This window comes from Pipistrellus hanaki, assembly GCF_964339955.1.
Source record: "Pipistrellus hanaki genome assembly, chromosome: 10".
Lineage (NCBI taxonomy): Eukaryota > Metazoa > Chordata > Mammalia > Chiroptera > Vespertilionidae > Pipistrellus > Pipistrellus hanaki.
The window spans coordinates 22,863,890-22,884,622 of record NC_140512.1 but is presented as its reverse complement, the minus strand read 5'-3'; the positions used below and the strand labels follow the sequence as shown (position 1 = coordinate 22,884,622).

The 20,733-nt window shown below is 36.0% G+C and overlaps 1 protein-coding gene across 1 annotated transcript in view; it reads left to right on the top strand.

Annotated features, from left to right (window-relative positions):
* SEMA3A (semaphorin 3A) overlaps positions 1 to 20,733 on the top strand; it is a 182,424-nt gene that overhangs the window by 124,705 nt on the left and 36,986 nt on the right. Inside the window, exons 7-10 of the mRNA XM_084897076.1 lie at positions 14,498 to 14,640; positions 15,755 to 15,869; positions 15,968 to 16,037; positions 20,058 to 20,202. Of these exons, the coding sequence (XP_084753202.1) occupies positions 14,498 to 14,640; positions 15,755 to 15,869; positions 15,968 to 16,037; positions 20,058 to 20,202 (473 nt within the window). The remainder of the gene's footprint in view (positions 1 to 14,497; positions 14,641 to 15,754; positions 15,870 to 15,967; positions 16,038 to 20,057; positions 20,203 to 20,733) is intronic.

The following is a 20,733-nucleotide window of genomic DNA, read 5'->3' as shown; positions in this document are numbered from 1 at the left end:
AATAAATATTGCAGCTTCATTTAGTTGAGGGAATAAATGTCAAAATTTATAGAAATGCCTAAAACATTATAATTGAGGAAGTTGGATTAATCTTAATGTTTCTAATTTACATTAAACACTAGAGGCCTGTTCCACGGATTCATGCACCGGTGAAGTCCCTTGGCTTTAACTGCAAGGATCGGGCTGAATCTGGTTCTCTGACATCCCCCAAGGTCTCCCATATTGTGAGAGGGTGGTTCTCAGTTAATGCACCCCAGAATTGGGCTTGTCCCCTGAGAACCACGGCTCCTACATTAAGCATCTACTCCCTGGTGGTCAGTGCACCTCATAGCTATTGGTTGAACAGTCAAAGTGTTCTTGCAAATAGCAGGACAGTATATATAACTCCTAAAATCTGCAATGGAAAAAGTCATTCTAATCTTACCTAATAATAGACTAACATGTAAATTGACCATACTTCCACTATGATCACAGCCTATCAGGAGTGAGTATGCAAATCAACCAAAAATAAGATGGTGGGTTAATTTGCATATGCAGGAACGGAGAGGGAGGGAGTTACAGGAGCAGTGCTCTGGCCAGGAGCAAGGACTTGCAGGCTCTCAGGTGGCCAGGAGGGAAGCCAGGTAACGAAGGCCTATTCTTGCATGAATATTGTGCAATGAGCCTCTAGTATATAATGAATAAAGTACATAATTATATAATTTTCACAGTGAAATGTTGAATATTTCATTCTTATATAACTAGTAAATGAAAGAAAAAGACTACATATTTATAAGATAAAAGAGGAAAAACATAGATCACATTTTGGTAGATAATTATAAAATAATGACAAAATAGTCCTGACCTTATGACATATCCACTCAGTTTAATTAGATTAATATTCCAATCACTTTCCTTAAAACCTACTTTGTGCTCAACACTACATTCCTGCAATTTATGAAATTCATCAAAATAGAGAAATGGCTGGAAGATATGCATTCTAAAAATAAATCAGTCAGCAAAACAGAAAGGTAAAAACAAAATATGAAAAGATCTATTTTCTTTAAAAAACAAACACAAACTAAATATTTATTTTCTTAAAAATATGCTTTTATTTGTTTCAGAGTACAAGGGGGAGGTAGATAGAGACAAAAACATTAATGGTGAGAGAGAATTATTGATAAGTTGCCTTCTGCATGCTCCCTACTGGGGATGGAGTTCACAACCTGGACATGTGCCCAATCAAGAATTGAACCATGACCTGCTGGTTCATAGGTGGATGCCCACACTGAGTCATGCCAGATGAGCTATTTTCAATTTACTTTCCAAACAGAATTCTACACCATATAGTTAGTTATATTTGAAAATGTTTCTATTTGAATAGATGGCAAAGACCATAATGTTTAAGTAAAAGGAACATACATAGTTTCTAGATATAGAAAACGAAACCATACACTGAAGATTACACTATATCAAATTTGCATGTCTATGAAAATCTAAGTGATGCTCAGTTTTCAGGATCAGTGATATGCTTGAAATTCTTAATTTTGCTATCGTTTACTCTAAGAATGAGCCACAAAGGTAACTATTAGTGAAGAAAAATGTAAATGACTCTTTTTACCACCTATAATACTGTAGTTACATACTATATTTTCTTAAATTTACATGAATACTTTTATCTACCTAAGATCACTTTTGCTGAAAGTTAGGAAAAACTAAGTTTTGTTTCAGGAGGCATAGACAATTTTCATACTCAGGAAACTGAAAGAATTATATAATTATGCATCTTAGCCCTCCACCTAGGTGCTACAAATTTATACATTACTATAACTTATCACTTTATGTCTATCCATTATTCCTGTCCATACATCAACCATTTTTTAATTAAATCAAAGTAGATATCAAGCATCAGCACATCTCTAAAATATGATTAGTAGTGATATGAGTTCAATATTTGTTTATGTATTTATTTCTATTCAGACAAGATTTACATACAATGAAGTACACTAAACTTAAGTGTATATTCATTTCTCTTGATCAAATAGCTAGAAATGGAATGGCTGAATCACAGGATAAATATGTATTTGGTTTTACAAAATACTTTCAGACCATTTTACATTCCCATAAAAAATTGCATGAAAAAGGATGTTAAACAATAGGATGGCATACACGAATTGAGTATTGATATTGAAGTCACTCTTGGTATTACGTGAAAGAGAAAAAAATGTAGGAAAGTGATGCTGATAACTAGAAACTTAAATAGCTATAGAAAGGATGAAAAAATTGTAAGGACCTAAATTAAGACATGAAGGATACAGATAGATATGAAATATAGAGAGATGGAAATAAAACTTTTTGATTGATAAACTGTCAATGGAGAGGAAGGTGAACTCAAGACTAATTCCAGGCTTCTGAGTTGAGCGACTCTAATAGAGGGGATTCAAAAATTAATGACAAAACCATGCCTCAAAAGAGCTTCTTGAATAGCCCTGGCTGGATAGCTCAGTTGAATAGAGGGTTTTCCTGATATGCCAAGATTGTGAGTTCAGTCCCTAATCAGGGCACATACAAGAATCACCCAATGAATGCATAAATAAGTGGAACAACAAATAGATATTTTGATCTCTCTCAAATAAATAAATAAATTTAAATTAAAAGAACTTAGGGAGCAAACACACTGTATCACAATGAAGAATAATCCAGGGTGCCTTGACCAGTGTAGATAAGTGGTTACAGAGTCATACCCTAGGTTTCAGATACAATTCCTAGTCAGGGCATATATGCAAGTTTGATCCCTGCTTGGGGCACATGAGTTGGGCAACCTATCCATGTTTCTCTCTCACATTAATGTTTCTCCCTCTCCCTCTCCCTCTCTCCTCCTCTCTCTCTAGATTTAATGGTAAACCTATCCCCAGATGAGAAAAAAAAAAGAATAATCTCGGGCAAGTGGAAAAGTATAGCTACTCTAATTGAAATACAAACAAAATATAATATTATGGAAACTCAGAAGACAAGTTTCCACCTCAAGAATTAAATAAAGCACTATGCACTTTGCAAAGTATTTTAAAAGGGTCTTGAAAAATAACATGATTTTTCATAGAGGATTTTCATAAGTAAAGTCACTTAAGAAAGAAAGTTCTGGGAATCCTACTAAGAAAAATTGCATTTCCCCTATCATGCAATTTTTCTTAGTAGGTGAGCCTACTAAGTGAAGACCTTGAATACTTTAAATGAGTCCGAATTTATAAATGTTGAATCACTATATTGCACACCTGGAATTTATATAGTAGTGCATGCCAACTATACTAAATTTAAAAAAATAAGTAAATAAATAGATAATTGAGACTGAATTTAATTACTTAGCCTTTGAAAAACCATCAATATAATTAAGTGTATATTTAGAAATTCACATTGGCAGAATTGTGAAGTGTTGATTTAAAAAAATTGTTTGAGGCAGGTTGATCTTTAAAGAAGACAAGCCAATATTTTAGGATAGAGATGAGAGAACATTAATTGGAACAAAAGAAATAAGGGAAAAATACACTGAAAAATGTGTGAGGGATAGAATTGGTAAGAAATTACAACTAAGTAGATATGGGAGATGAAGCTGAAAATATGACGGTGGGATAACGTTTTCTCTTTGCAGTACTCAATAGGGGAAACCATAAGGTTAGTGATTTGATGTGACATATACTGCTGGACTGGAGACACCACACTCCACAGCGATGTTTGTGATTACTTCATATGTTTCTTCTCCTAAGCCCAGTATCCCAAAGATTTTCCACTTCCTCTTCAGTTGGGAAAAACTGGAAAGTTTGATTTGATTATGACTGGTTGATTCAAATAGACATATTTTGTAGTAGTAGAAAACAGTAACTTTCCCCACGAATTTTATTACTATTAAAAAACCTCGTTCCTTGTTAAAATAGTAAAGAAAATAACCAAATAGTGTACAAGCCTGTGCAACTTGTAGACCTGGTGGAAAATCCATGGGTAAACACTTGATGCCGCATGATGTTGTAGAAAGAACTCAGCTCTTGTTTATGTGCTAGCTTGCACTTTGGGTCTTAATGTCAGGGTTTCTCCTGGGATGAGTGTGGATTAGGAAAATGTATGAAAAGCACACAGAAAAGAGCACAGTAAATACTGTAGTTCCTATTACTTACTTCCCGTTCAGGCTCATCTTCCATCCCAATCAGCCCTTCTCTCCTTTCTGACATGACTCATCTTCAACTTTGTTCGGGTTAAACTATCCCAAGAGCTGATCATAGTTTCCCAGCCAGCTAAGCATCAGAAGTTTTTCCAGGCCTGTTCCTTGGCAGCCAGAAGTTTTTCTATTCCACCGCCAAAAATGATATATCCACTCTGCGTAGGCTGTTAGCTAAGAATGTAAGAGGACTCTGTGCTGCATTCCCTACATTCCCCATGTGCTGGAAGTTCCATTCAAGGTCTTTTGATTCCCCCACCCCCTACCCTCACGGTGCAGCAAAGCTGAAGGAAAGAAAGCATTCACAGTGGCTGTCAGCCTGGTGTGCTGGCTGTCATGTGGTGATGAGCTGTCCCCATCACCCATTTCCCCTCCAGCTAGCTTATAACTATTTTGAAGCCTGAGGCTGTGATACTGGAAATATTTTGAAAATTTAAAAAAAAAAAAAAAAGAGTTTCACAATTTACCTAAATTGCTATTTGTTCCTCTCAGTTGTTTTATGGGTTTTTTTTAAACAAGTTTACTCCTTCCTCATCAACTGCTCCTGATTCTACTTGCTTTTAGTCACAAAGTATATGTTACCAATAATATTTTTTAACTTTTTTTTTCTTTATTAATTAAGGTATTACATAGGTGTCCTTATCCGCTCATTGTCCCTCGACCCCCACTCATGCCCTCATCCCCCTGGTGTCTGTATCCATTGATTAGGCTTATATGCATGCATACAAGTCCTTACCCTCTGAGGTTTGACGGTCTGATCTATGTTTCTCTGTCTCTGGATCTGTTTTTGTTCATCGGTTTATGTTGTTCATTATATTCCACAAATGAGTGAGATCATGTGATATTTATCTTTCTCTGACTGGCTTGTTTTCCTTAGCATAATGCTCTCCAGTTCCATTCATACTGTTGCAAATGATAAGAATTCCTTCTTTTTTACCAAAGCATTGTATTCCATTGTATACAATTAAATTTAAAACATAGGTTTATATAGGATAGTTCTTAAAATTTTCTAAACAGTTTTATGATAACAGCTAGCAATTATGAAGGCCAATGATATGCTGACACTGGTAGGTAGATAGGTAGGTAAAAGGAAAGAAAATAAGACAGACAGAAGGGAAGAAAGAAGAGAAAGAAGATATATATTCTCCCAGCATTTCTCAGACATGTATACCTATGTTATTCTGACGTAAGTATATAAGGAAACTGAAGTTAGTTGACATAAACTTATTTTTTGAGATTACAAATCTAGTGGATGGGAGAAGCTTGGATTTTACCCAGTTTTCTCTGATTCCTATCACAGTGAAAGAATAATTATTTTGGTAATTGAAGGTATGTATTTAGTAAGGACTTACCTTCATGAATAGTTATTAGGTCATAACTAATAACTATTAGTTATTATATGAAGAAAATAATATATATATATATTAGAGGCCCAGTGCACAATTAAATTGTGTGCATCTAGGGTCCCCTAGGCCTAGCTGCCATCAAGGCCATGTCCCCGCCCTGCAATGCCTCACAATCTCCGTGGACACGGCCAGTGCCCCTCAACGCTCCCAGCTTGCATCCTTCCTCCATGCACTGCCTCCTCCTGCTGCTCTGAGCACCCCCGCCCCTGCCCCTGCTGTGGGAGCACCTCCACTCACCAACTGGGGACCAGTGCCATGCTGCCCACCTTGCTGCGCCCTCCGCCCCATGAGAGGTGTTCCATGCACCTCCTGGTGACCAGTTGTTTGGTTGCGATGCCGTTACTGAATCAGGGACACAAGTCTTTTATGATATAGATGATGATAGATAGATGATAGATAGAACTGTACAAATTTTTAAAGGTTCCTTTTACTCTCATAAGTGGAATCATAATTGATTCAGAGAGATGGGTAATTTGGGTGTGTTTTTTTTCCCCCCAGTGGATTTGTGGTTTTCTCATTCTGTTGTGGAACCTCTTAACATGCTTTGCAAGAGGATTGAATGAGTGTTTCATGGTGTGAAACTAGTCCTTGTGGTATTTACATAAGACGGCTTACAATCACTCATTCCATCCTCTATTCTAATGAACTATGTATAATTTATATCCCAGAAACCCAATATATGTCCTAACTTCTAAATTTATAGACACTCTAAAAGCCTTCATTAATCATCCTTTAAATTTAATTCATTTTCAGGAAGAAAAAAAAAAACGTATTTCCACAATGTAGTTGTATGCTCTTATACTGTGTGGGCTTGTTCATGGCAAGGATAGGTCCTGCCAAATGTTGGCCAAAATGTTGCTCTACCCAAGATTCTGACTGATCCCAACGCGGAGAGCAGTAAAATGTGTTCATTATTTAAATAAGCTCTGGCTGCCAAATGAATCATAAAGGCAGCTGCATGTCCTGTGCCAAGGTGTCACTTTCATTAAGTGCGAGATTGCACCTGAAGGACAGTTTAATTTGCAGCTGCTAAAAATATTTCGACAGAACAGTACTATTTCAAGTGGCAGGTGGTACTCAAACGTGAATTTTGCAAGAAATGCCATCTGTGAGAGGAGGTGCGGAAGAATGTCCAGGGGGTGGTAAAGGAGATAAAGGGGGAAAGAAAGGAGACGTGTATTTACCCAGGGCTTATTGCTATTATCTTGACTACAGATTCCATGCTTCACCTGATAGCATTGGCCCAAGATTATTAAACACGTTATTTGTTCAGCTTCTGCCATGTGCTCAGGGCATTGCAAAAGTACCACGGTACCTGCAAAGGCAAGGTTTCTTCCCTAAAGGCATACCCGTTAAGCTCCCCAAACGAGAGAATGCTTTCCAACTGTATTTGCCTTTCTCAGTGTTTGCATTGCAGTGTGATGCTGCTGAGATAGATGCACTTTGATCTTGCTTAAATTGGTTTTCCCCCCTTTCTTTTGATGTCACCTTTAACATATATTCACACTGGTTTCCTACTCCACGTCTTCGCAAGAAATATTTTCTAATTGCACAAGCTGAAAGGTTTTGTTAAGTTATCGTCACGAGATTGTGAGCTTTACAAGAGTAGAGAACACCGCAATGGGGCACGTTATGGGGGGGCATTGTGACTGGGTACATTATGAGAAGATCTGTGTGTGCGTACCTGTTAGTTTCAATGGACGTGGCCACTCCGAAATCAGGAATTTTACCTGGAGGCTGGAAATAGGCATCCTCTGCTTCCATAGGCCACAGACACAACTTTAAAAGAAAAAGAACCCAGTAAGTTTGGGTTGCTTTTTATTTCTGCATGCCATTTGATAGTGGAATAGCATCTTTTGAATAACTTTCCTAGGATCCTAAGGAGAAGTGATGCAATAGATCAGTCTGAGTGGTAAAACTTTTCTATGGGGAATTTTGGATGATAAGACCAGTTATTGAAAAGCATGTAGTTTTTTTCAGGACAATGTAACCTCTGACCTCCAACACATGCATTGTTTTTAGCTTCATACAATGGAGAAACATGCCTTATGTTACTTTAATCCTGTTGATGAATCTAATTTTGAAAACTTGCAAACAAGTAATTGATTTTTGCTGTATTCATTGTCTGACACAAAAGGATGCAATCAAAAAAAAAGAAAGAAAAGCTTCTTCCAGGATAAAATAACATTTGTAAAATTTCAGGAGACTTTGAAAACCTGCTATTGTGTACTACCTCTTAAAAACAGTTGCAATTTAAATAAGAATGTCTAAGTATTTATTTAACCAGAAACCTAAGTATTGAGTTTGATTCATCCCAGAAGCTTTAATTAACGATGTCAAAGGCAACAAAATGTTATACTTCCTTAAAAAAAGAAAAAAAAATCTACACAAATGCTAGTTATAACAATGGTCATGGGATGTGAAATGCAGCATAGGGAATATAGTGAATAATGTCATAATATCTATTTTTGTGTGTGTGTGTGTTAGAGGGTACTAGGATTATCAGGGTGATCACTTTGTGTGTGTGTGTGTGTGTGTGTGTGTGTGTGTGTAAATATATATATATATATATATATATATTTATACACACAAACCTAAGCCACCTTCCTCCTGCCTGATAGGTAGCTATGATGCGCAAAGACCAGACCAGTTGGGGGCAGACGCTCCAACTGGTAGCTATGACATGCACTGACCACCAGGGGGCAGACATTCAATGTAGGAGATGCTGAGCTGTGGTAACTTGGCAACTGTGGTTCTCAAGTGACTCACCCTGAACCAGAGAGGGGGGAGCCCTATTCCAGGGTGTGTCATTCAAGAACTGCCCTCTCACAATCTGGGCCCCTTGGGGAATGTTGGAGAGCAAGTTTTGGCCAATCCCCACAGGCCAGGCTGAGGAACCCCACCAGTGCACAAATATAGGACAAATGCCTATCATACTAAATAGGAACATGAGGATAATAAGAAAAAGAGTTAAACGTTGTAAAAGAGGTAGAAGCAAACTTCCGTGTTATGTGATCCACATGTCCATAAAGTCAGTATTGATGGTGTTTTCTAGAATGATAAAAAGGTTCACTAAGCATTTAAAGGAGGAACAGTAGTCAGTTCTGCTGGAACAATAGGTCAAAGTTCGTTTGTGAATGAAACTGATTGCCCTTCGTTTATTTTCTACATTAGATACACTGTGAATAATGTAACTGACAATGTTTCCCATTTTCTTCTTGTGCTAGAAAAATGGGCTCTTTGTAAAAAATAAATATATATATATGTATGTATATATATGTATGTGTATATATATGTATTGTATATATATTTTATATATATTCCTATTTAGTATATTATATATATGAATGTAATAACTGCTCTTAGCCATTTTTCTGGCTCTGAGTAACAGCAGAATTATTGTCCTCTCTGCTTAATTTATGCTATTTTGTCATATCCTAAGACACCTGCATCTGTTTTTTGATAATGTATGGTATTAATGCATTCATACTTACTTCTGAAGCGCTGTATGCATCCCTTAGAAGAAATAGATAATACATCTAGAAGGCCAGTTAGATGATTGCAAAAATATAACTGTAAATTAAAAAGGACATTAATTGTGAGGGTAACAATAAAAAGGTAGTAAAATGGTAGCAGGGATGTGTTTGATAATAAATTAAGAGTGCAAAGAACTGTAGGAGATGGAGGGAGACAATTTAAGGTAAAATAGCATTTTATATCTAGATATTGATGTTAACAATAACCAAAATGGAAAGGGAGGAAGGAGCAAAAGCATTTTTAAAGGAGAAGGTTCTATGCTCTTTGCTTGGTATGATGAAATAAAGTTGCAGTGAGATATCTAGATAGGATATTTTAGTCAGAATTTTAATTTTAAGCTCATCTTTCTTCCCCACTCTTATATCGATCCTTCCTCAAATGTTCCCTAACCAAATAAATGAATCCCATCCAGCCAGTTATTTAAATCAGACATTTCTTCAATTTTTTTCCATGATTTTTCCTACTGCACCTTATATACAACATCTTCTCGATGAATATAATCCATCAATTCTACTTTCACATAACCCCTGCATGTGTCTCCTTCTTTACATGTAGCTCAATGTTGCCATCATTTCTTGCCACTCTCCAGACTGATCTTTCTGCCTTCATTCTTGCCTCTCTGTAACTGTTTTCTCTACAGCAACCAGAATGGTCTCCTTAAAATAGATAGCAATCTGAGAATAGCATCACTAGGTTTAAAACACTCAGGGTTTCCCTCATAGCTATTAGGACAATAAAGCACTCTCCTTTTGTCCTGGCCACTGTTTAAGGTTCTCTCGTCATATCTGACCGCCTCTGTGTTCACTGATCACCCTCTGTGTGCACAGCATTCTCGGCTGTTTCTGTGACTTCTCACAGATGTTTCTGGTGCCTGGCACACTCCTGGTTCTTCTTCAGGCCTTGAATTAGATGCCATATCTTCTGAGAAAAACGTTCCCTAATTCTTTCAAGGCAAGATTGTCTCTTCCACGTCCCTCTGCTTTCTTTCCAAACTCTTAGGTTTTTTCTTTTTTTTCTTTTTATGCAGTTTCATAATTTCTCTATTGTTGGTATACTCTCACAGACAGTAAGCACCAAGTAAACATAACACGTTTTACCATAGTATCCCCTAATCTCCCACTCTGCAAAGCCCAGAATACGTGCCTAGGGAATATTTGATAAGTGAGAATAAAAATGGGGAGTGATTGCATGAAGAAGAAAAATTATTATTGGAGTAATACTCTATACATTGTTGGATTGGTAGCAAATAAAGGGAGGTCTTAGACTTAGATAGCTCATTTCTTCACAGAAAGGAAAAATTAGGGGGATGATAGTGAATGTTCATAAGGCTAAGAGGGCCTAGGGAAATAGGGAAGACAATTAGAATGGCTGATTAGAATGTTCGGATTGAATAAAGAGAATTCATCAGTGAGGAGAGGAAGAGTCTAAGGGAATGAGAAAGGGGTAAGAGGACAAAATAGCACAAGAAAATGGAAGACAAAATTGGGGAAGTCAAAGAAGAAGATTATGAATAGTGAGCAGAGGTTTTGACCAAAGAGAAGAATTTCTAAACTTGAACTATTAGAAAAATATTTATTTTAAATTTTTGGAAGAGATCATGCAGAGACACCTATTTTATTAAAATAAGAATGAATATTTTCTAGTATAAAATATAATCTCAATTTCTTAGGTAAGTTTTATTAAATTTGAATTATTGTTTTTATATTCTCTTTTTCTATTTTAATAAATTTAGCTCTTATTTTCCATGTATAATTTTAGTTTTGGGCTGTCTATGAAGCTATGTCAAACTGTTAATTTGTCTATAATATCCTCCACTCCTTTATTATCAGATATTGAAGGAGAGATAAGGATTGAAAACCCTTTTATCAAGTATTTCATAAGTTGCTTGAATTATTTCTCACTAGCATTCATATTTGTAAGCGATAATTATCCTGACATATTTTAGAAAGTGAACATCATGTTTGATATGACTTCTTTCATGTCCGAACACCAAGAGAATATTTATACATCTACAATTTATTTGCATTGTTGTTTTTGTGCTTTTAACATTGCTTTTATTAGATTATAGCTTCCCGAGAACAAGAAATATATATTATTCATTTTGTTTTTTATGATATATATTTATCTTGTATATATTTATGATGACATAAAAGATAGTTGGATTTAATTACTTGAAATTATTTGTTATTCAAGTGTTTATATGAACAACTCCACTAATATGGGAGGTAATATTAGACCAACTTTTTCTCCATTGCTCCACGGCTACAGCAGAAGAATGTGTGAGTTTTTATAATTAAAAATAAAAATTCTGAAGCTGGATTTTAATGTGATCCCTTAAACGTAACATGTGATTGAGGCTTCCTTTTGGTATCATCTAATAATAATATAATACTTTTGTTAACATTTTATAAAATTGTTTCACATGCACTATTTAAGCTTAAAATATTTGTTTGTATATGTTCATGTTGACCAATGTCACCCCAATAAATTTAATTTGATATAATAAAATATTTGTTTATATATAAACTACTTGTGACACACAGGGTGAGAAGAACCCAATTTTAAAATTAGGCATCTGCTATCTGAGAAGTAAGAGTATTGTCAAGGTCACAGAAACCTTGGCCAGATGGCTCAGTTGATTGGAGTGTCATCCCATACACCCTAATGATGCAGGTTCGATCCCAGGTCAGGGCTCATATCCAGGTTGAGGATTTTATCCCCATCCGGGGCATGTACAGAAGGCAACCAATCAATGTTTCTGTCACACATCCATGTTTCTTTCTGTCCATTCCCCACTCTCTCTTTCTCAAAAAAAAAAAAAAAGGCACAAGAGCGACAAATGATGAACTGTGTTTTTATACACTCACACCTCACTTCTAGGAATCTAATTTCATCGGTGAGGTAATACTTCTTTGGTTTGTACATTAAAATTCCTACTGCCACATTAATTATTCCTCTCAACATTCCATATATATATATATATATATATATATATATATATATATATATATGAACAAGTGTAATTTTATGAAGACCAGATTTGCAAACAAACAATTATTAAGGTTAAAGTAATACATTATTTTATATACGTAAAAAATTCTGGTGCTAAGTGATTCCAATTTTTAAGTTACTATTTTCCTACTCTTATTACAGTGGAACACTGAACTTAAAATGTGAATAGGGAATGTTTCATATGTTTTACATTATTTGGAGAGTCTGTATAATTTGCCTAAGAAGGATAGCGGAGGGTAGCCCTTTGAGATATACTAAGCACATGGTCCCAGAGCAAATGTTAAAGGAAGGCTACAAGCATGGAAAAGAGGATAACAATGATTATTCACAGGTATAAAGACTAGGACTCAATAACATAAATAAATCAGGTTTCAGGATTCTGAATTCTTTTCTGGTCTCATAAGTATGAGGCTTACCTGTGGGTATATATTTCATTGTTAACATAATGCATCATGGGAGTATAAGGAGATTACTCTGAGAATTTAAATACCTGCAATGTCCTAAGTGCTCTCAGTGAGAGGAACTCAACTTCTTAGTATGTCACACAGTAAATCTGTGAAGCTAGAACATATTTTATACTGTTTGTATGCGCCACAACCAGATCAACTCAGGTATTTACAGAAGCATTTTTTGAATTCTGTGTTTCATCTAGATAGTCTTATGTTTTTTTCCTTTTTTATTTCCTTCCCTCCTAGCACAGATATTTGTTGACTGTTCACTGTGTTTCAGGCTATTGAATTATAGCACCAAAGAAAACATGCCAAGTTCTTATTCTCATGGAAATTATACTGCATGGGGTGGAGAGAGAAAATAAAATAAGCAAATGAATATTAGATATAGAGAGAGGCCGAGAGCTGTTTAATAGCAGGTGATGAACCATCTTAGGAACAAAATGAATGAATGAAAATAAGTGTTTTGTGTTTTGGGGGTTTTTTTGTAAGTCCTGGTATAAGGATTCCAAGGCTTTTAAGGTAATCAGCAAGGGGCTTTTTGATAATGTAATATTTGAACAAAGGCCTGAGTAGAAATAGGAACCCACACTTGAGGATAGAGGAGGGCAGAGAGATACGCAGGCCAGAATGATCTGAGGCAGGACTGAGAGTGCTTGACTTGTTTGAGAACCAGAAAGGGGAAGGCCTGGCTGACTAGGAGTGACCTAGGGAAGGAAGGGTCGGTTGAAGAAAAGACATGTGGGGTGTCAGTGGCTAAATCATATGGGGCTTCTGAATACTATAAGAATTAATATTTCATTGTGAATAGTCTGAAAAGATATAGGAGGGTTTCGAGAGAGCAGTGACATAGCAGAGGTGCACTCTGGCTGTCGTGTGGAGAAGTGGGCCCAGGTTGGTAAGGTAGAGTCAAATGGGCTATAAGGTGTCTATTCCTGGCAATGGTGGTCTGAGAGAGGCAGGTCTTAAAGGGTGTGGTAGGAAATGGTGAAAATAGGGATGGGAATGATAGAATATGGAATCTGAGAGACAGAGAGGACTCAGGGTGACTCCAGGGTTTTTGGCTTGAGTGCCTAGAAAATGATATTGCTATTCACCAAGATAGGAACAACATGACAGGATTTATTTTTTATTGTTGTATTATGTGGATCTCATTTCTCCCCTCCTACCCAATTTTTGCTGGAAGCTAGAATAGATGAATTTGTAGTTTGATTTAGACTCTCTTATGCTTGAAAGGAAGAATACTTATTGGTGATGGCCATAAGTAATATTAGATAGCACTTAAAGTTTGCCAAATATTTTTTTAGCCAGTAATGCATTTGAACTATGTGGTCACACTGCTGATTTCTGTACCTAGTCCTAACTTTCTGGGGAAAAATTAATGAGTCTTTTTATTATGTATAAGGTAACTTGTAACACAGTTTAAAATACGTAAAGAATGGACAAACAAAACAGAAACAAACTCATGATACAGAGAACAAACTTATGGTGCTTTATGGGAGACTGGTTGGGGACCTTTGTAAAAATGGGTGAAGGAATTAAAAGTACACAATTGCAGTTACAGAATAGTCATGGGGATATAAGTTTATCATAGGAAATACAGCCAATAATATTGAATAACGATGTATGATGCCAGGTGTATACTAGAATTGTTGTGGGGAGCACCGTATAAATTCTAGTATGGTCTAACCCCTATGCTGTATACCTGGAACCAATATACAATAATATTAAATGTCAACTGTCATTTGAAATAGGAAGTGTTCACATATACTGGAAAAAGTGAACTAAGCAAAATTAGTTCTTGAAATATATCAAATAGGAGTTAAAAGAAAGTGAAAATGCACTGTACTGAATGGTATTATACATCCAAATGTGAACTCATATATATCCTATAATTTGTCTCTCAGATCCAAGGTTCATTAGTGCCCACCTTATCCCAGAGAGTGACAACCCTGAAGATGACAAAGTATATTTTTTCTTCCGTGAAAATGCGATAGATGGAGAACACACCGGAAAAGCCACTCACGCTAGAATAGGTCAGATATGCAAGGTGAGATGAAGAAAAATAAATTGAGGAAGATACTGTTGAATCATAATTTTATTTCTTTTACTTTTCCACGTATGTGCAAATGCAATGAGAAATCTGACTAAAATTCTTGAATTATCATTATAAATATTTAAATGGTGAAAAATGATTGAAAACATATCATTGTGTATGAGTAACTCTTCTTAGTCGAACAAGCAAGCAGAGGTTGGAGGCGTTACTTCAAAATTATATTACCGCGGTCTTAGTTTAAAAGTCTAGAGAAGTAATTTTTTACATTGCCTAGGAGAATATATACATTTTTTGTATCCTCAGACCTAGCACACTTTCCTATAATGAATAATTTTTGAATGAATATTTGTTATTAGGATAACTAAATTATTAGTATAAAAGTATTAAATCTTGTTTTTATAAATTGATTATTATAATATCCTATGTACACATGCACATACATAATTTTGAAGCTTTGAAATTGATTTGAGTAATTATTTACTGTATGACACAAAATTAAATGTAATATGGCATTATAATGTTAGATATGTATAATAAAAATTGATCAATACCTATGGATTAATTAGTATCAGTGTGGAGATATGATAACAGTACTAATTTCCCTTCTACCACTGTGTAGTACAGTATATGTGCAATATGGACAAAGTCAACTGTTATTATATACTAGAGGCTCAGAGCACAAAATTTGTGTGGGGGGTAAAGGGGTAAGGAAGGGTGTCCCTCAGCCCAGCATGTACCTTCTCCTATCTGGGATCCCTCTCACAATCCAGGACTGCTGGCTCCCAACCGCTCATCTGCCTGCCTTCCTGATTGCCCCAAACCGCTTCTGCTTGCCAGCCTGATCACTCCCTAACCTCTCTCCCTGCCAGCCCAATTGCCCCTAACTGCCCTCCCCTGTAAGTCATTCCTTGAATAAAGTTTGAGTGAATCAATTTGGCCAGCAATATGATTTAAAAAGCACAAGTATTTGTATCATGTCACTCAAATTTCCTCCTTCCTCATTTTGATATATGAGGAATTGTACTATGAATCTATCTCAAGATAAGAGAAATATTTGAGATTAGCTTTTGCCTGCAAAGTTCTCAAAACCAGCGTTTTCTCCTTTTAGAATGACTTCGGGGGGCACAGAAGTCTGGTGAATAAATGGACGACATTCCTCAAAGCTCGTCTGATTTGCTCAGTGCCAGGTCCAAACGGCATTGACACTCACTTCGATGAACTTCGTAAGTACCGCTGGTGATATTTTACAGAGAATGTTTGCTCAGACTTTGCCATAATAATAAAAAAAAACGCAACTTTTCTCCATTTTGTTTTCAAACAGAGGATATATTCCTAATGAATTCTAAGGATCCTAAAAATCCAATTGTATATGGAGTGTTTACAACTTCCAGGTAAATAACTTTTTTACCCTCTTATCATAGATGTCCTTTAGGTGCTTTCTTAGCAACCATCAGTAATAAAAATATACTCATGGAAGATCAATGTTGGCTTAAACTTTGAGGTGTGCATTCTTGGATGACTGAAATAAGTTATGATATCAATAGTTTAAAATGATAAATTTTAGCAAAAAATATCACTCAAAATAATTCTGAAAAATGTATGTCATGTTCTATATATAGCTTTGGTTTTAAAAACTGAGCACAATGTAGAATTTTATAAAAATGCAAATCCGTTCTATAAGTTTACAATAATATAAAATAAGAGTGAAAAAACACTTTTCCCTTCCCTCTCCTATCTCTTCTCCTCATCTCCCTACCCCCTCTTCTTTCCTCACTCTTTGTCCCTTTGTCCTCCCTCTCCTTTCTGCTTTTTTCTTCCTCCCTTTTTGCCTTTTTTTTTTTTTTTTAAAGCCCTGGTATAAGGATTCCAAGGCTTTTAAAGAAAGTAATCAACAAGGGGTAATCAACTTTACATGTCCCTCAAGGCTCTTGCTATAAATCAAAGAGCAATTATTTTCTATTACATTCAGTATACAATTTAAATTACCTGGAATTGTTCAAGCACCTAAATAAGGATACATGTTCCTATATGGATAAATGTTTAAAAGAAAAGTAATTTAAAATCAAAAGGCAGGTAAAATGCTGCAGGGGATTGCGATAGCATCAGAGGAAGATTAACTGCAATATCCAAAAGTGATTTATTCTGTGAGTATCAATGCCATTACAAATTGATTGGATATTTTTACTTAATTTAAAAAATAACAAAATTTAAAAAACCTATATTGCTAAAATGATATACAAGCCTAAATAGTTTCTCCCTTTGGTTTAAAAACAGAATGACAACTAAAGAATGTGAGAGGTCCAAGTTAAACAAACTTTAACCTAGTTCTCTGCTTCCTTAATATCTGTACAGTGGTTCTCAGACTCAAGCATTCATTGAATTGCATGTCAAAATACAGATTGCTAGGCCCTGCCCCCACAGTTTCTGATTCTGTAGGAATGGGGCAGGACCTAAGAATTTGCATTTCTAACACATTCCCAGGTGATCCCATGCTGTTGGCCTTAGAGAACACACTTTGAAAATCACTGGCTCAATAACGAGTAAAATAATTCTGCCTCTCTACTTCAGTGAGATGGATGTCTGCATGTGAGTTAGTCTTAAGAGCTGTAAATCATAATCAAGTCTTTCAGTGCTGACTTATTTCATCAAGAGATGAAAATGGTTAAATAAACGTTAGAATCTATGATGTGTCATCTGTGTATTAATTTGCTATTCTATTATGAAAATACTAGAGGCTGGTGCACAGATTCCTGTACCAATGGGGTCCCTCAACCTGGTACGCGGGGATCAGGCCAAAACCGGCTCTGTGACATCCCCTGAGGGGTCCCGAATTGCGAGACCCCCTCCTGCAGACCCAGCCCCCAGGACCCGGTTGCCCACCGGCTCCCTCTCTCCTCCCTCCTCTTTGGGTCCAGGAAGCGGGTGAGGCATATTTGGGGCTGACAGTGGCCCAGCAACAACCTAACCCATGGCCGGTTCCACAAGGAGTCGGGCTCCTTCCTCTACTGGTCAGAGTGTTTGCCCCCCTGGTGGTCATTGTGTGTCATAGCTACATGGCAGATGTTCAAACAGTTGCACAGTTGCTTAGGCTTTTATATATATTGGGTCGGCAACTAAGTAATTGCGGATTTTTTAAAGAAAATCAAAGACAATTTTTTCATGGAACTAAATAACTTTATTCTGTAATGTATTGCCCATTTTGATCAATGACCTTTTGCCATCTTTCAGGCAGCATCATAATCCTACGTTCAAAAAACTTCTGGTTTTTATTAGCAAAAAACTGAATCAGGTACGATTTGACATCATCATCATTATTGAAATTTTTACCATTCAAGGAGTTTTGTAAAGATCGAAACAAAAAGTAATCAGATGGTGCAAGGTCAGGACTATATGGTGGATGTGGCAAAACATCCCAACCAAGCTCCATTAATTTTTGCCGAGTGACCAAAGATGTGTGTGGCCTTGCATTGTCATGATGGAATACAACACCTTTTCGATTTGTCAATTCGGGCCGCTTTTCTTCAACTGCATTGTTTAATTTCGTTAGTTGTTCAATGTAGACATCAGAATTGATCGTTTGGTTGGGTGGTAAGAGTTCAAAGTAGACAATTCCTTTGTAATCCCACCAAACTGATAACAAAACCTTCTTTTGATGAATATCAGCTTTTGATGTTGTTTGAGTTGGTTCACCTGGCCTGCTCCACGATCTTTTCCGCTTGATATTGTTGTAAACAACCCATTTTTCATCGCCAGTTATCAGTCGTTTTAAAAATGGATCATTTTCATTATGTTTCTTTAGCAAATCGCAGCTGCTAATGCGTTGCGTTAACTGTGATTCTTTAATTTCGTGAGGAACCCATGTATCGAGTTTTAAAACATAGCCAAGTTGTTTTAAGTGATTTTCAATGCATGTATGTGATACATGAAGCTTCTCTGCAATCTCACGTGTTGTACTGTGACAGTCTGAATTGATTATTGCTTTGATTAGGGCGTCATCAACTTCAACTGGACGACCAGAGCGTTTTTCATCTTTGAGTGAAAAATCACCAGAACGAAATTTGGCAAACCAATTTTGACACTGCCGTTCTTTTAAGGCTTCGTCACCATAAACAGCACATAACTTTTTATGAGCTTGCGATGCGTTTTCCCTTTGCGGAAATAAAAAAGCAAAATATGACGAAAATGTTCCTTTTGATTTTTCATTTTTCAATGAACGCCAAACGAAAACTACAAAACAGATCAAAAAACTTTCTTTACTGATTAACAGCTGAATAGCCAACTATCAATAACAAAATGTGTTTTACATTTGTACTACGTCTGCAAACCTAAAAATTCAACTGAAGCCATATATGTGTGAAACCCGCAATTACTTAGCTGCCGACCCAATATATAGGTTGTTATTAAATTCTACGGTTATTTACTGAGATGGACTCTGTGTCAGGGGTCATGCAATATGTAACTGAAGCTACAGAAAAGAACCCAGGCATGCTTTCATCCCTCATGAAGCTTGCACTCCACTAGACATTATATATATGCAGTGATTTCTGTAGAATAAAACCTTATAAACACATGTTTTTCATTTGGTCTGATTTATATGTAATTTTCTCTGGGAAAGATTGCTTAAAAGATAAGCATTCCATATTTTAAATGTGCACAACTGTTTTATATCATGCCATAAATACATCCCTCAACATGTATTTATATAAGTAAAATAAAATGGAAAATTGTGGCAACTCATGGCAAACTTCCAGTTTGCTTCAATTACCTGATTTTTGTCTAGCAAAATGATGGGGATAATTATTATAATACTCCCACCTTGACTAGGATGTGATAGCTACTGACTTAAAATTATTTTCTGTGTTGGGAAGAAGTGATTTTAAATACCTTTACAACAATTAGCTGATCTAATATTTATGGTGATTTGGGAGTTAAAAATAGTATAATATAACACATCATATGACCTTGACTATTCATTTTCTGCTCATTTCAGCTTTAAAATGACTTCTTAAGCCTTCTTGTTTAAGTTTCCTGGTTTCATTTATGATACATGAGGCTTAACATATTACCAAAGTTTACAATTTTATTTCTAGTTGATGTCAAAACTAAATGTTACTTATTAGAATATCAGTGTATGTGTTTTTCCTCTAAAAGATTATGCATGGTATGAGTATATAGTCTACAATAATAGAGATGGTTTATTCCATGTTTTCTATTTTTGAGAATCATAATTTGTTTCTTATGTACTGTTTAAATATAAAGATGAATTTAAATATCTCAAATACTACTTGATATTGCTAAGAATTTGTGTTCGTTTTGATCTTTGATATTCAAAATGTCAGAACTCCTTATCAACAGTACTTTGCCATTGTATAGAGAGGAAAATTTGTTCTTGTCTTGTCTCTCTTTTTCAGTAACATCTTCAAGGGGTCCGCCGTGTGTATGTACAGCATGAGTGATGTGAGAAGGGTGTTCCTTGGTCCCTATGCTCACAGGGATGGTCCCAACTACCAGTGGGTGCCTTACCAAGGAAGAGTGCCCTACCCACGACCAGGAACTGTAAGTGGCCCGGATGCTTAAAATATAAAAAGAGTAAAAGTCTGCTTAAAATTTTGAAATAGCAGCTATACTGAGATATTCAATGCAGATTATGTAAAAGCAGGATTCCCAGACTATAAATGAAAGCAAGGAAAGAGTTTCTGTGACACAATGGAACCCCATGTTTAAAACCATTTTTTTTTATGAACATCAGTGCTTAGTCAGTGCTTACCAGTTATTAATACCCATCATCTTAGAGTAATAGAAACTGAGTGGACAGGCTTATTTATTTCCTTTTCGGAATGTAAATGGCCTTCATGGAGAGTTGGAATAATTAGGATACACCTGGGATAATTCTCTCTGATCATAGCAGAGGCTTAAATGGAGGAAAACAGTTTTGTTTTTTTTTAACTAATATTGTAGGTAAAGAAAATATGTGGAAAAAATCTCAGAGAATGAGAAGGACCTGTTACTTTCTGAGGTGCTGTTTGCACCACCAAACTCTCCTTTACCATCCAGAAGCCCTGGGCATACACAGGCTTTAAAAAAAAA